Below are 12,089 nucleotides of genomic sequence, written 5' to 3'. Positions count from 1 at the left end.
GATGGCCTGCCTTCCTGGAATAATGGCATAAGGCTAATGAAGGGAAGGATCTCTTTAGATCATTCCAAAATAAATCCATCCATAAATAAATAATTGTAAAAAAAAATCTATGCTTAAGAGGTAGCTAAGTTATAAAGAGATGCAGGATATGAGACAGCAGAGGTTTTTGCTGTAAAAATAAGCACTGGTGTTAAGGAACTAGCTATAATGTGTGATAGTATAACACATAACAGAGCTCAAATTTGGATGCTAAGTTCAGGCTCAAGGCAAACTCAGTGAGTTTGAATGCCTGTCCTTGAAATTTCCCTCATTAAATACTTGGGGAACTGAACAACACCTGAAGTTGCTGTCTGATGAGCACTGTAAATTATTCTTTCTGCTGTGTGAGGGAGTCACCTTCACTCCGTCAGGGAAAAGCAGGCTCAGGAGTAGCTCCACTGACAGAGGACACCAAGCAGAGCATCCAACAGCCCCACAACAAGCTCTGCTTCCTTTTGCAGCTCTATTAAACACATCCCCAAAATCATTCCACCCCTTCACATGCTCTTGCTGAGCCTCACAGCCCAACACTGCCTTGTCCTGACTGCTCTGAGGTACAGCACCTTCCAGGGCAGCCTGACAGCACTTTCTGACTTTGCTATCCTGGGACCTGCATAGAGCCATGGAATATCCTGAGACGGGTCCCGCAGGAATCATCGTGTCCAACCCCTGGCCCTGCACAGACACCCCAGCAATCCCACCCTGTGGGAGTTGCCTGAGAGTGTTGCCCAAACACTCCTGGAGCTCTGCAGCCTTGAGGCGTGACTGTTCCCTGGGGAATATGTCTGGTGCCCAACCACTCTCTGGGGGAAGAACCTTTTCTTGATATCCAGCCTTCACATTTCCCCAGTTCTTTCCCCAGTCCAGGTGCTGTTGACCACACGATGCCCCTTCCCTCCTCAGCTCTGCCGTGCTCTGCTCTCTGCAGCCCTGTGCTCTTTCCTGGGTCACTCACAGTCTGAACTCCCTGCACAACCTTTCAGTCCCTCCCTCGCAACTCCTTATAGCATTCCCAGCCGTGAGGGCACCAGGACGCTCAGCACAAGACCCAGAACTTCCCCATCCTCTGGGGTTGAGCTGGAATGGCACTGAAGGGCCTCTGGGAGAGACTTTTAAGGAAAAATCTGCCCTTTTTTGAGCTAAACGTGATGGTAAAGCAGATACAAAGCCAACACCAGCCCAATGCCTGTGGCTGGGATAGAGTTAATTTCCTTCCCAGTGGCGGGTACAGGGCTGTGTTTTGGATTTGTTCTGAACACAGAGTTGAGAATATGGTGGTGTTTTTGTTATTGCTGAGTTTGCACAGAGCCAAGGCCTTTCCTGCCACTTATTTGCTGTGCTGGGGAGGGGGCTGGGGGTCCCTGAGAGGCTGGGAAGGGACAGAGCCAGGATATTCCAGACCATCTGACATCACACTCAGGATATAAATGGGGAGGAGGAGAAGGAAATGGGGGACTTTTGGGAGTGATGGCGTTTGTCTTCCCATGTCACCATTCCATGGGATAGGGCCCTGTTCTCCTGGAGGTGCAGAACACCTGCCCACAGGAAGCAGTGAATTAATCCCCTGTTTTCCTTTGCTTGTGTGCACAGCTTTTGCTTTCCCGATTAAACCGTCTTTCTTCCAACCCACGAGTTCTCCAGCTTCTACCCTTCTGATTCTCCCTGATCCCACTTGTGGGTGAGCAAGTGTGTGGCTACATGGTGCTGGGGTTTAAACACGACAATGATTTACTGTTGTTTAAATCAAAACTAATCACTTTTACTAAAACCCAGCCTTCTTCCCACCGCCTGATGCCTGCCCCACCGCCCCCCACCCAAGATGGCTGCCGCGAGCCCCCCCAGGGCTGTGCTGAGGCGGCGCCAAGATGGCGGCGCCAAGATGGCGGCGCCCGGGGACTGCGGCTCCCGGCGGGCTGTGGGCGATCGTCCCGCCCACGCCCGGCCCCGGGCACGGCCCGCACCACCGGCCTTCGCCAACGGCGGCTGGTGCCCGCTGGAGCCGCAGCTCGGGTCTGCTTTTTTTTTCTTTTTTTTCTTTTCTTTTTTTTTTTTTTTTTGGGGGGGGGAGGGGTGTGGTTTACCTTTTTGTTTGTTTGTTTTCATATAAAGACAATAGTCGGAATTTTTATCAGTTGTAAGTTCAGTGTTTGCTTGGAAAACAGCGCTGGCTCTTGCCACTTTGTGTGCGTCTGTGCCCCTCTGCACGCCTCACGTAATTAAATGTGCTTTTTCTGGGTACCTCCGCGGCAGGCTGGCCCCCGGGCACTTTTTTGGTCCAATTCCAATGATTTTTAAGCTGTTCTGTGATTTGAACAGTGGAAGGTAAAATCACATAAGTCCTCAGCTTGGAACGTGTTTAGGGCATAGGGGTGAAGCACTGTGTTACCAGCGTTTCCAAACCTTCAGAGATGTCATTAAAGCCCAATAAACCACGTTAATCACGATCACTTGGCACCTCTCGCCCTCCTGCCCTGGGAGTTTGCTGGTCGAGGGCAAGTAGGTACTGCAGGGCTTTGGGGGTGAAACCCCAAGGACCACAGGATGATCACAGGGTGATCACAGGACACGTGGGGTCATGGCAGCCACGACCGTGCTGCAGCTGCCTCTTCAGCACAGCCGTGGTGATCCCCACCAGCTTTCTTTGGGACAGATTATTAAAGATACACCTTTAATAAGTTTCCTCAGCTGGCTGCAGCCCAGTGGTCCAGCTCACACTGCTTCTGTCTGTTCAAACCAGCTGGCTGTGTTTTGTGGCTCCTTCGGGGCTTCCTTCCCTCAATCATGCCACCACTGCCATCCTGCCTTCAGACCTGTTTCACCTCGTGGTCCTGCATGCTGCAAGGTTGGATGTGCCACAGGCTCTCTGACTCAAGAGGAGCACGTTTTGGGGTGTAGTTTGAAGACACAAGGGGAGGCAACAGAGGGGGGACTGTGTTAGCCCTGTTTGACCCAACAGATGTAGGAACTTGTGGGATGGAGGCTGATGCAAGGCTGTGCACGCTGCTCCTGGGGACTACAGCTGCTTGTTCCCTTAGGTGTGCATTTTGAGCTGTTCCTGTGGCTGCTCTCACAGCTGCTTTATAATTTCTATGATTGAGAGAAGCACAAGTGGTTTTCCAGTCAGCTCACCAGCCCCCTTCCTGTCACAGGCTCGGGGAGGCTTGGAATCAGGGCTGGGGAAGCAAACACTGAACAAGATTCTTTTTCCTTTCTATTTCAACTGCGGGAAGATAATTTTTCTAATCAACTCCGTTGCATGACTCAGAGCCACATTTAGAAAGGAACATCAAGGAACATGTCACCCTCCATAGCCCTTCAACGAAGTGCATTCCCTTCTTCCCTTCCCTGCTTCAGGAACTGGAGAGAAAGACCTGAAAAATTCACTCAGTGATGATAATCCCGTCAGTCCCACAGCCTCTGGTTTTCATTAGCTTGGGAAACAGTGAACAACCAAGAGAGAAAGAAGAGCACTCTAAACCATTTCTCTTTTTTTGTTTGTTTCAGGCAGGCAAGAAGGTGCTTTACAGGCTGTAAGGGTTCCTTTATTTTTCCTTTTCTCTCTGAGGGATTGTTTGGGCTGAGCAAAGCTTGGCAAGGTTGGTGTGTAAATATGAGAGGATACCAGCAGGAAATGAAGTTGGATTGTTGGAGAGTGTGCTCATTCCTTTGGCAGCAGGCTGCATGGGAAGCTTGTCACAGCAGGCATCTGAACAGACTGGGAGTGGTCGGACCTGTGGCCTGAAGTCTGGCAGGTCTCAACATTTTCTATGCTGTCAATCCCTGCTCCTTTTTTGTGGCCCAGCAGTCCGCTGAGACCCACAACATGGCCCATTTCACTAGCTGGGAAAAACAGACATTTTCTATCCCCCAGTTTTTCCTGCAGCTCCTGCTCTGCTCTAAACTTCGGTCATAAAAGATCTCCTTCCTCTTTCACACTGACTGAGCTCCTACTCCTCATATACAAAGCTGCATGTGTCAAGGCTAGAAGCAGTTCAAAGCAGAAGAAAGAAGCTGTTGACAATCCTTTCCCAAATTCCTTCATTTTACTAACGTAAGTATCTCCTAACAATCCACTCTCTTGTAAATTTTCTGTTGTAGAAACTATATAATATGGTGTATCAGTAGAAAAGGTGGCACTAGACTGAAGACGAAACTTGTCTCTTCCTGGCATTTCCTTTTAAATGACAAGATCTGCAAACCCTCACACCTCAGTGATTTTTTTTGCTTTGTGGGCTCTCCCTGCAGGGCGCTCTCCTTCTTACCCTTTTCAGTGTGAAGGGTACGCCAGTACCAACTTGTAGTACTCTCTCTCTGATACGTTCTCATTAACTATCCATTACTGACCACGGATGATCACAAGATACTGGGCTAAGTGTGACGAAAGTGGTAGATCTGCTTTTCCTGTGCCTAGATCCAAGGGAAATTTACCTCTTTTCTTTAATAATCCCAGTTACCTGCATTTCCCGGCAGGATCTTTGGACACCTGAGATAATGAATTTTACACTCTTTTGAATAGGATGGCAGAATTCACTTGATGCCTGAAATACACACCTGCTTGGGAAGCCTGTCTCACTGCCAGCATCGGGTACAGCAGAAGAAAGCAAATCCCATCCTGAATGCATGTTAATGTTTCTGGCTAATACAGAATGGAGAGGATCCTAGAAAAGAAGGAATCGGCAGCCCCTACTGGAAGATTTTGACTGCCCTTCTTTTCTCTGGACTTCATCGGTGAGACCTTTCAGCTGCAGAGGCGGGATTTGCATTTAGAGCAAAGGACTATCCCTGCGGGCCATCCCCTCCTTTTTTTTACTCTTCAGCCCATTGCTGGGCCACAGCCAATGCTTCAACCTCTCCCTTGCCATTAGATGGCAATGCAGGTCCATAGATTCTCTCTCTTCCTTGAGCCCCTGGGAAATGATGGTGCTGCAGCTGGAATGACTCATAGAGCCTCAAGTCTTCTATTTCCACCCATCTCACTTTTGAAGACTGAGGCACCTGAATTTGTTTCACCTGAACGAAATGGAGCTCTCTGCCTGGGATGGTAGCTCCTCTGAGTCCTCAGTAGCACAAGCATTTGCTCTCTCTCCATCCAAGCCCTCCTTTGTGCGCAGAGGTTTGAGGTTATTTCTTCCATCACTTAATTCGTCTTTTGTTTTGCTGTTTCCACCACCATTTTGTTGTCTTGCTTATTTCTCAGCTTATAGCCAACCCTCTCAGGCAAGTGAGTCATGGGCTGCCTCAGGCCAAACCCCGAGGATACAGACTTCTTCCAAGGGTCATGAATCTCCCATGTGGGAAGTTATAAAGAACTGCAGTGAGAAATAGCTACCACCACAAAATGCTTTTCTCCATATCCATTTTTCAGCTTTTCCATTGTCTGCACTTGACTGGTTCATTTAACATGTGCATTACCAGGGTTTTTTTCCTTCACATTGCCTTTTCCACCAGAAAATGTCACCAACTCACATCCAACTTTTGCTCAGAAAGCTTGCAGGTTCATTTGTGTTCCAAAACCAGGCAGGTTTGCTCCTTCAAAACTGAATATAAATGCCTTTTTTTTTTTTTTTTTTTTTTTTTTCCTGGAGCCCCTTTGAAGTTCAATTCCATGCCAAACAGTCCACCAACTCACAGTAGTGCAATATTTTTGCTGGGCAGCTGGCCAGGGCAGTTGTAGGGCTTTTTGGCATCTGATTTGGATACTTGCAGCAGGATCTGCTTTACTTGGTGACTTCAGCTGTGTTAGTGGCAGAAATCCTCATTTGTAGCAGAAAGAATGAAAGTACTGTCTTTTTAAAAAAAATCTATTATACTGCTGGAGCAGATGGAGAGCTCCTGCCTGTGGCTTAGAACAGGGCAGGAAGATGTTGACACCTTCCCCCATGCCAGGCAAGGATGGGAGGTTGGGTCACACCTTGACACTCATACCTCCCATATACATTAAAGTAAGCACCTTCCAGCTTTTCTGGATTTAAAATGTCTAAACAAGGAGGATTTTGTCTTAATCCCCAGGAGAAGTGCTCCTCTATCACAGAAAGGCTCTTTTTTCCTGGTGCATAAGAAGTTAATAGTGTTCCTAAGCCCTCTTGCAGATGTGAGCAGTGTGCTGTAGATAAGTTATATCAGGAGAAGGCGGTATCACTTGGGCTTACATATTTTGTGCTTATCTGTTGCACTCTAAAAAGCTGTTGCATTTAATTACTCATTTCTCAAAGCATTTATTAATCATTTATTAGCTCTTTGTTCATTTGCTGTAGATGTAACTTACATATAAAGTGAGCCCAGTCATTTCATAACCAAGCACATCTCAGGAGGAGTAAAGCACTGAGTGATAGGAAAAGCCTTACTCATCTTGGCATGTGGTGGTGCAGCTCTAGTTGGGGCCTCTGGTACTTTAGAAATATAAATACCAGTGACTTAGGCTGCCCCATCACCTGAGATATCTGGGGCACTGATGAATTAGGTGACAGCTGCATATTGGACTGGAGATTTATAACCTTATTTTATCACTGTGCAGCCTGCACAGCTGTTCACTCTCTATGAATGAACCTTTCCCAGCCTCCTGCTCCTCAGCACCTAGTGTGGGTGTCAGAGTTCACAATGCTGCAGCCTTTCCTCTGCACCTTCAGTTAATGGAGCGGGAGAACAGTGTTTGGGTTGAGAATGTGCCCACCAGCTGAATTGAGTATTTAGGGGAGTCTGACAAAAAGCCCCTCTTTAGTACCCAGTGTTACAGAACTGCAAGTGCAAAGTCTGGTCAACCTGACCAGGGTAGTCACCTCTCATGCTTCATCCCTTGCTCTCTCTCTGCTCCCAAACAAAAAGTCACCCCAAAGAAACATCAGAGGGAAGTCCTTAATGTTCAGTACTACTGACCACAAGTCCTGGGATCAGAGAGCTTCAGGGAACAGCAAAGGGTCTGCCTTGGTAGAATGACAGCACTGGCTGAGTGGTTTCCTCAAAGACTTACAGGCTCTGCCAGGGGAATCAGGGTCAGATTTCTCCCAGATGTTTCAGTTTCCCTATGGTTGACACCAGCAGATAAAGAAACCTCTATTTCCTGGTAGCAAGAAACCTGTATTTCCATATCGAAACCTTTATTTTCTAATTGAGCAGCATCCCGCTTCTCTGTTGCCCTTTTCAAGGAGAGCAGCACAGCAAACAGCCACTGTCAAACAAACAACTGCACCAAAAACCCACCCACCTAAGAAATGAATGTCTCTATTCTGTCATTATGAGAAGAAATGAAAAGGTCCAAGATCATCTCAACCAGCTTGAGACATCTTAACAAAGCACCTAGTTTAGGCAGGTGTTTCTCTTTTGCTGTAGTCAATGGAGTAAGGAAGCTCTGAGAGCAGAAGAGGAGACATTTTATAAATGCTGTTGCTTTATTTCTTCTGTCCATAAAAAAATCACAGCCCACCCGGGTTTTAAATTGCTTTTCAGCTTTCCTAATGAATGCCTCTGAATATTTGCATGTCTTTTGTTTGCCCTCTATATGGGGAAAAGCTTAAGTCAACAAATTTTTATTTGATTTGTAAATAATGCCAGAGTGACACTTTATTACAGATTCCCAGAACTCCCACTCCATGTCTTATCCTCCAGATATGATGTGCCAGAGACATCACCAGAGACAAGCTGTCAGGTGCAGGGTAGGGGACAGAAATTAAAATAATTTTGAGGAAAGACCATCTAGAACTTTACCCTGTACCTCTGTTTAGCCCACAAAGCGTCAGGAGCTGGTGAAATAATTGCTTTGGACAGATAATAAAACATCCTCCAGCAAAACTAAGGTATTTAATATACTGCTCAAGTCAATTTCCCTTATTTCTGCTGTCCTCTTGCTTTTAATAGTGGTTTAATGAAAAATTCAGAATTAATTGAAACTGGCATTAGACATTCACGTGTTCCAGTGAGGATTTCATTGCTTCAATATTTCATAAGCTGACTTCACTGCTATGCTTCTCCTTATCCTGCTTTCATAGGCTAGGATATCATCCCTTTTCATAAAATGAAGGGTCCCAATGTGGGAAGGTGGGAGTACACGAGGAAAGTTTGTAACCACATAGGCAAAGAAATAAAAATAATAGCTGTTTTCTTCCTGCCACCATCCCCCCATTCTGTATAATGATTTGCATCTGAGCCTTGATGGGAAAGAGCTGTCCTAAAAATAAACAGGATCTGTCTGAAAGGTGTCTGAGGGAGGTATTTGGCAACTGTCAGGCTGTCACGTATGCTTGAAGGATGGAGCTGATGGACTCACTGACACCAGACAGGCTCTGCTGAAATGAGAATGCCTTATGCTCCCCTTGGCACTCACTGGGTAAATTCTGTTGGCCAGAGCCATCAGACCACGGTGTGTCTGGGGCCTGTTCCAGGTCTGGCTGCCGTCAATGAGAGTCTGCCCTTGGATGGCTCTGGGAACTGGATCAGACCCTTGCTTTACCCCTGAGATTCTGGCTTTACACCCAGGATGAAGTTTGACTCCCTAAGTGAATGTCACCCCAATGGAGAAGGAGTCACCAGGCCTTGGGCTTGAGGGTTGTTGCAGGTCTCTGAAAATGAGACCCTTCGCTGAGGTACCTGGATATGGGGACCAGAGCCTGACCTTTTTCCTTTTCTTGGTTATAACGGCTTTATCCCTCAGTTTCTCCATCTCTAATAGGGTTGGTGTTTTTCTGTCTTCAAGACTATTGGCATATTTGTAGATCCAGGCATTCTTAAAACCATGACTGTGCTAAAAGCAGTTCCTGTTTCCCACAAGGTACTTAATGACCATGTGTTACACCATACTGCAGTCATAAGGTGAGTAAACAGAAACACGAAGGCATGACATGACTCATCTCAACTCAGTGGCAGAGCAAGGACCCAAGAATCCCAGACCCCACCAAAACAATCATACCCAAGCTGAAAAGAAAATGTTACAAGTGGAAGCCTCGGTTCTTCTCAATTGCACAGGGAAATCTCCACTGCCTGTGGTGTAACTGAAGATATTTGCTGCTGTTCTTGGCAGAGACATAATGTGCTGGGGAGGGAAAAGGGAGGTGTGGAAGAAAGGTGGAAACCTCCTTGTTCCCCATGGGAGAGTGGACACTTCTCTTATTCTCAATGGGAGCCGACTGCTGCCATATCTGAAAATCAGACTGTTTTGTTATCTTCTAGGCAAGAGCAGCTCCTTTTCAGTGAAGAGCAGACCCTGAACTCAACTGTCTTGCAGTACTTTGGTCTGAAAATACTGGTCTATGTTGAGAAGAATGGACGAGGGAATTAATGCCTGTAATATGGGCTGCAGAAAAGTTACCTATAAGGTAAGAGGGTGACTTGATCTCTGAGAAAAAGAGAAAAAAAGGCTTCCTTATCTTCATGGTGTTTGCTCTGAAGTATCATCTTGTGACTGCCAGTCTGCCTTGCAGGATTGGTCAGTTCCAGCCTGTGGCTGGCATCAGTTCCTTCCTTTCAGAGGTGGCATTGTATTTCCCAAAGTATGGCTGGTTCCTCTTGGCACTTCGAGGCCTCTGTGCCACCTGTTTGCCTGCTGTGCCTGCAGCCCCGTGGTGCTGATCCCACTCACGTGTTGAGCAGGATACGATCAGCCCTGCAATTAGACAGCAATCTGAAAGGAAGAGGAAATCAAGACGATGCACCAGCGAGGAGCACGTGTGAGTCAATATCAGGTATCTGAGGGTATGATGAGGAGTGAGTGAGTCCTACCCCTTCTGGAGGGTCCCACATCGTTTGTGAACAGTAACTGTGCAGATCTCCTGGGGGAATCTGCACTGCAATGATGAGGGGTGTTCACACAGCCAGGCTCTATCTCTTCAGGGTGCTCTGGCTCTCCTCTGTGAGGAATTTGTCACTATGCAGCTGTACTTTTCTTCATTAAAGTAGCCATGTTAAGTAGCTGTGAGGTTGCTAAATGCCTACTTTGCTAACTGATCTTCTCCCCAGCTGGCAGCTTTTTAGAGCAGGAGACATGAGGTTGCTAAACCCATTCATTTCTCACATGCACTCATGTTTCTAATGTCTGTGGAGATCCGGCTTTAAAAGTCCTCTGCGAGCTATTGGAATGAAGAGCACTTCATGAAGACATTGTAATTATTATGGGATTCAGGGGTGTGTGGAAATGATTCATGGAGATGTTTCCCAGCCAGCAGGCTCATGGAGCCAGGTGAGCTCTTCCCTGGAATGTGAAGCATGCAGCGTGGCAACTGGGAGAAACAGGTTTGGCCGGACATTTTAAGTTGTTCGCAGCAGACAGCCTCTTCAGAGCCACATCCCTGCTTTGCTGATCTCCCAGCTGGATGCTCCGCTCTGCCACACTGGCCCTGCTGAGCTGGAGAGGATGGACACGCTGCGCAGGAGCCTTTCTCGATGGAAGAGGTACCACATTAAGGTGCACCTGGCTGACGAGGACCTGATGATGCCCCTGACGGTCAGGCCCAGGGACACAGTGATGGACCTACGGGCTCTCTTGGTACGGGAGGGCATCACTTCCTGGAAGAAGACATTTTATTACAACTCCAGGCAGCTCGAGGAGCACGAGACTCTCAAAGAAGCCAATATCCAGAACGGTTCTGTCCTCCTTCTTGTCAGCAATAAAAGGTAGGCAAGGAGCTCATCTGCCATGGAGGCAGTGCAAAGGAAGGGGAGCGCTCTGTGTGTCTCAGCCCCTTGGGACACCTTCTTGTTGGGGTTTGAAGAAAGCAGACCGGGAACTCAAATCCTGCCATTTCCAGCAGGATTGAGATTCCAGGCTCTTCATATCCAGACATGCTGTGCTGTGAAATAAGCAGGTCAGAGGAGGAAATCTGGTTGCTGCTGCCTGTCCTGTCTCTGGTCAGGTCTCGTTTTCCTGGATATGTGGCCAAGCACAGAGGGAGGACATGACAAGAAAAAGGGCAGGGAAGATTGTGTGACATAGGAGAGTGTTCTGGGAACCTCTCACTTGTCCTATTCTGTCATGCCTGTGTCTCCCCACTCCTTTGTAGGAAATACTTCCTGCAGGTTTTTGGGGGTGGCACAGTCTTACTGTGACAAAGAAGAGCTGTGAGCCGCCAGCTTACTGCAAAGCACGAGGAGTGCTGGACAGGGATGGCAAGAGGTTGCAGCTGCCCAAAATGTGTCTGAATCACAGCAGAAAGTGCAGTGAGACTCCCGGGACAGCCAGTGCATGGGAGATCAATCACGGCAAGCACTATGTTCCAGTGGGGATGAAAACTGAAATAATGGACCTGGGACTCACTGGCCCACAGAACAGTTTCGATTCAGTGTGGTGAATTTATGCCCACCTGCACTGTCTTTCCTAATGCCTGGTTGTTACTGCCAGCATGATTCATTCTGTGAAGCATTTTGGGGATACTGGGTAGAGGAGGTATGTTGCGGGTACGTTGTGTCTAATTCACCTTCCTAAATCCTGAGCCCTCTGAGTTTGTGTCTATGCTGATCAGTGTTTCCTCTGCAGAAAAACCTGCACTAAAGACTTCAGTTCCTGATTATATCCCACATACTGGAATGGTCCTATTTTCCAGTCCAGAGGCAGCTTGAAATCTCACACAAAGAAGATTTAATAAAGCATTTCCTTTCAGAGCTCAGCCAGACACAAGAGATTTCACATCACTCAACTAACTGCAAACCCCAAGTCACCCACGTCCCCTTTCTCCAACATCTCATTTCAGTTCTCTGATTAACTTGGCTCAGCTCCTCCTTTTTGCCTTGTTTTTAATGGCAGAAGCACTTCTATTTGTTGTTGTTTCCAGTGTTTATTTTCCTAATTTTTACAGTCTGAATTTTTGAGAGTAAAAAAGGATTTGGAGGGTCTGAGTTGATGGAGTGCACATACTGATGCTTGTTTGGTAGATGCCTGGTTTCCATAGTGTGCTGTGCACCTTCCCACATGCTGCAAAAGCAAGGTGTAACTGCAGCAATGCAAAACTCACCAGGAGATCCTGCCCCGGTGGGCGTGTGAGTTCAGAGGGCCCAGCTGAAGTCACTGGCCATTTTTGAAAATCTAGAGCCTCTTGCTCAAAGTCACAGTTCAATTTTTGTGAGTACAT

At 47.3% G+C, this 12,089-nt stretch overlaps 1 protein-coding gene across 1 annotated transcript; it reads left to right on the top strand.

Moving 5' to 3' along the window:
• Positions 1-10,369: 10,369 nt before the first annotated feature.
• Positions 10,370-10,642, top strand: TINCR (TINCR ubiquitin domain containing; the record flags this gene model as incomplete). Its single annotated transcript, XM_082297919.1, has 1 exon — positions 10,370-10,642. Exon 1 carries the CDS (start codon positions 10,379-10,381, stop codon positions 10,640-10,642), a length of 264 nt encoding a protein of 87 aa, XP_082154045.1. The 5' UTR covers positions 10,370-10,378.
• Positions 10,643-12,089: the final 1,447 nt, after the last annotated feature.

The sequence above is a fragment of the Coloeus monedula genome (assembly GCF_965178545.1).
Source record: "Coloeus monedula genome assembly, chromosome: 27".
Lineage (NCBI taxonomy): Eukaryota > Metazoa > Chordata > Aves > Passeriformes > Corvidae > Coloeus > Coloeus monedula.
This window is presented reverse-complemented; position numbering and strand designations above follow the sequence as displayed.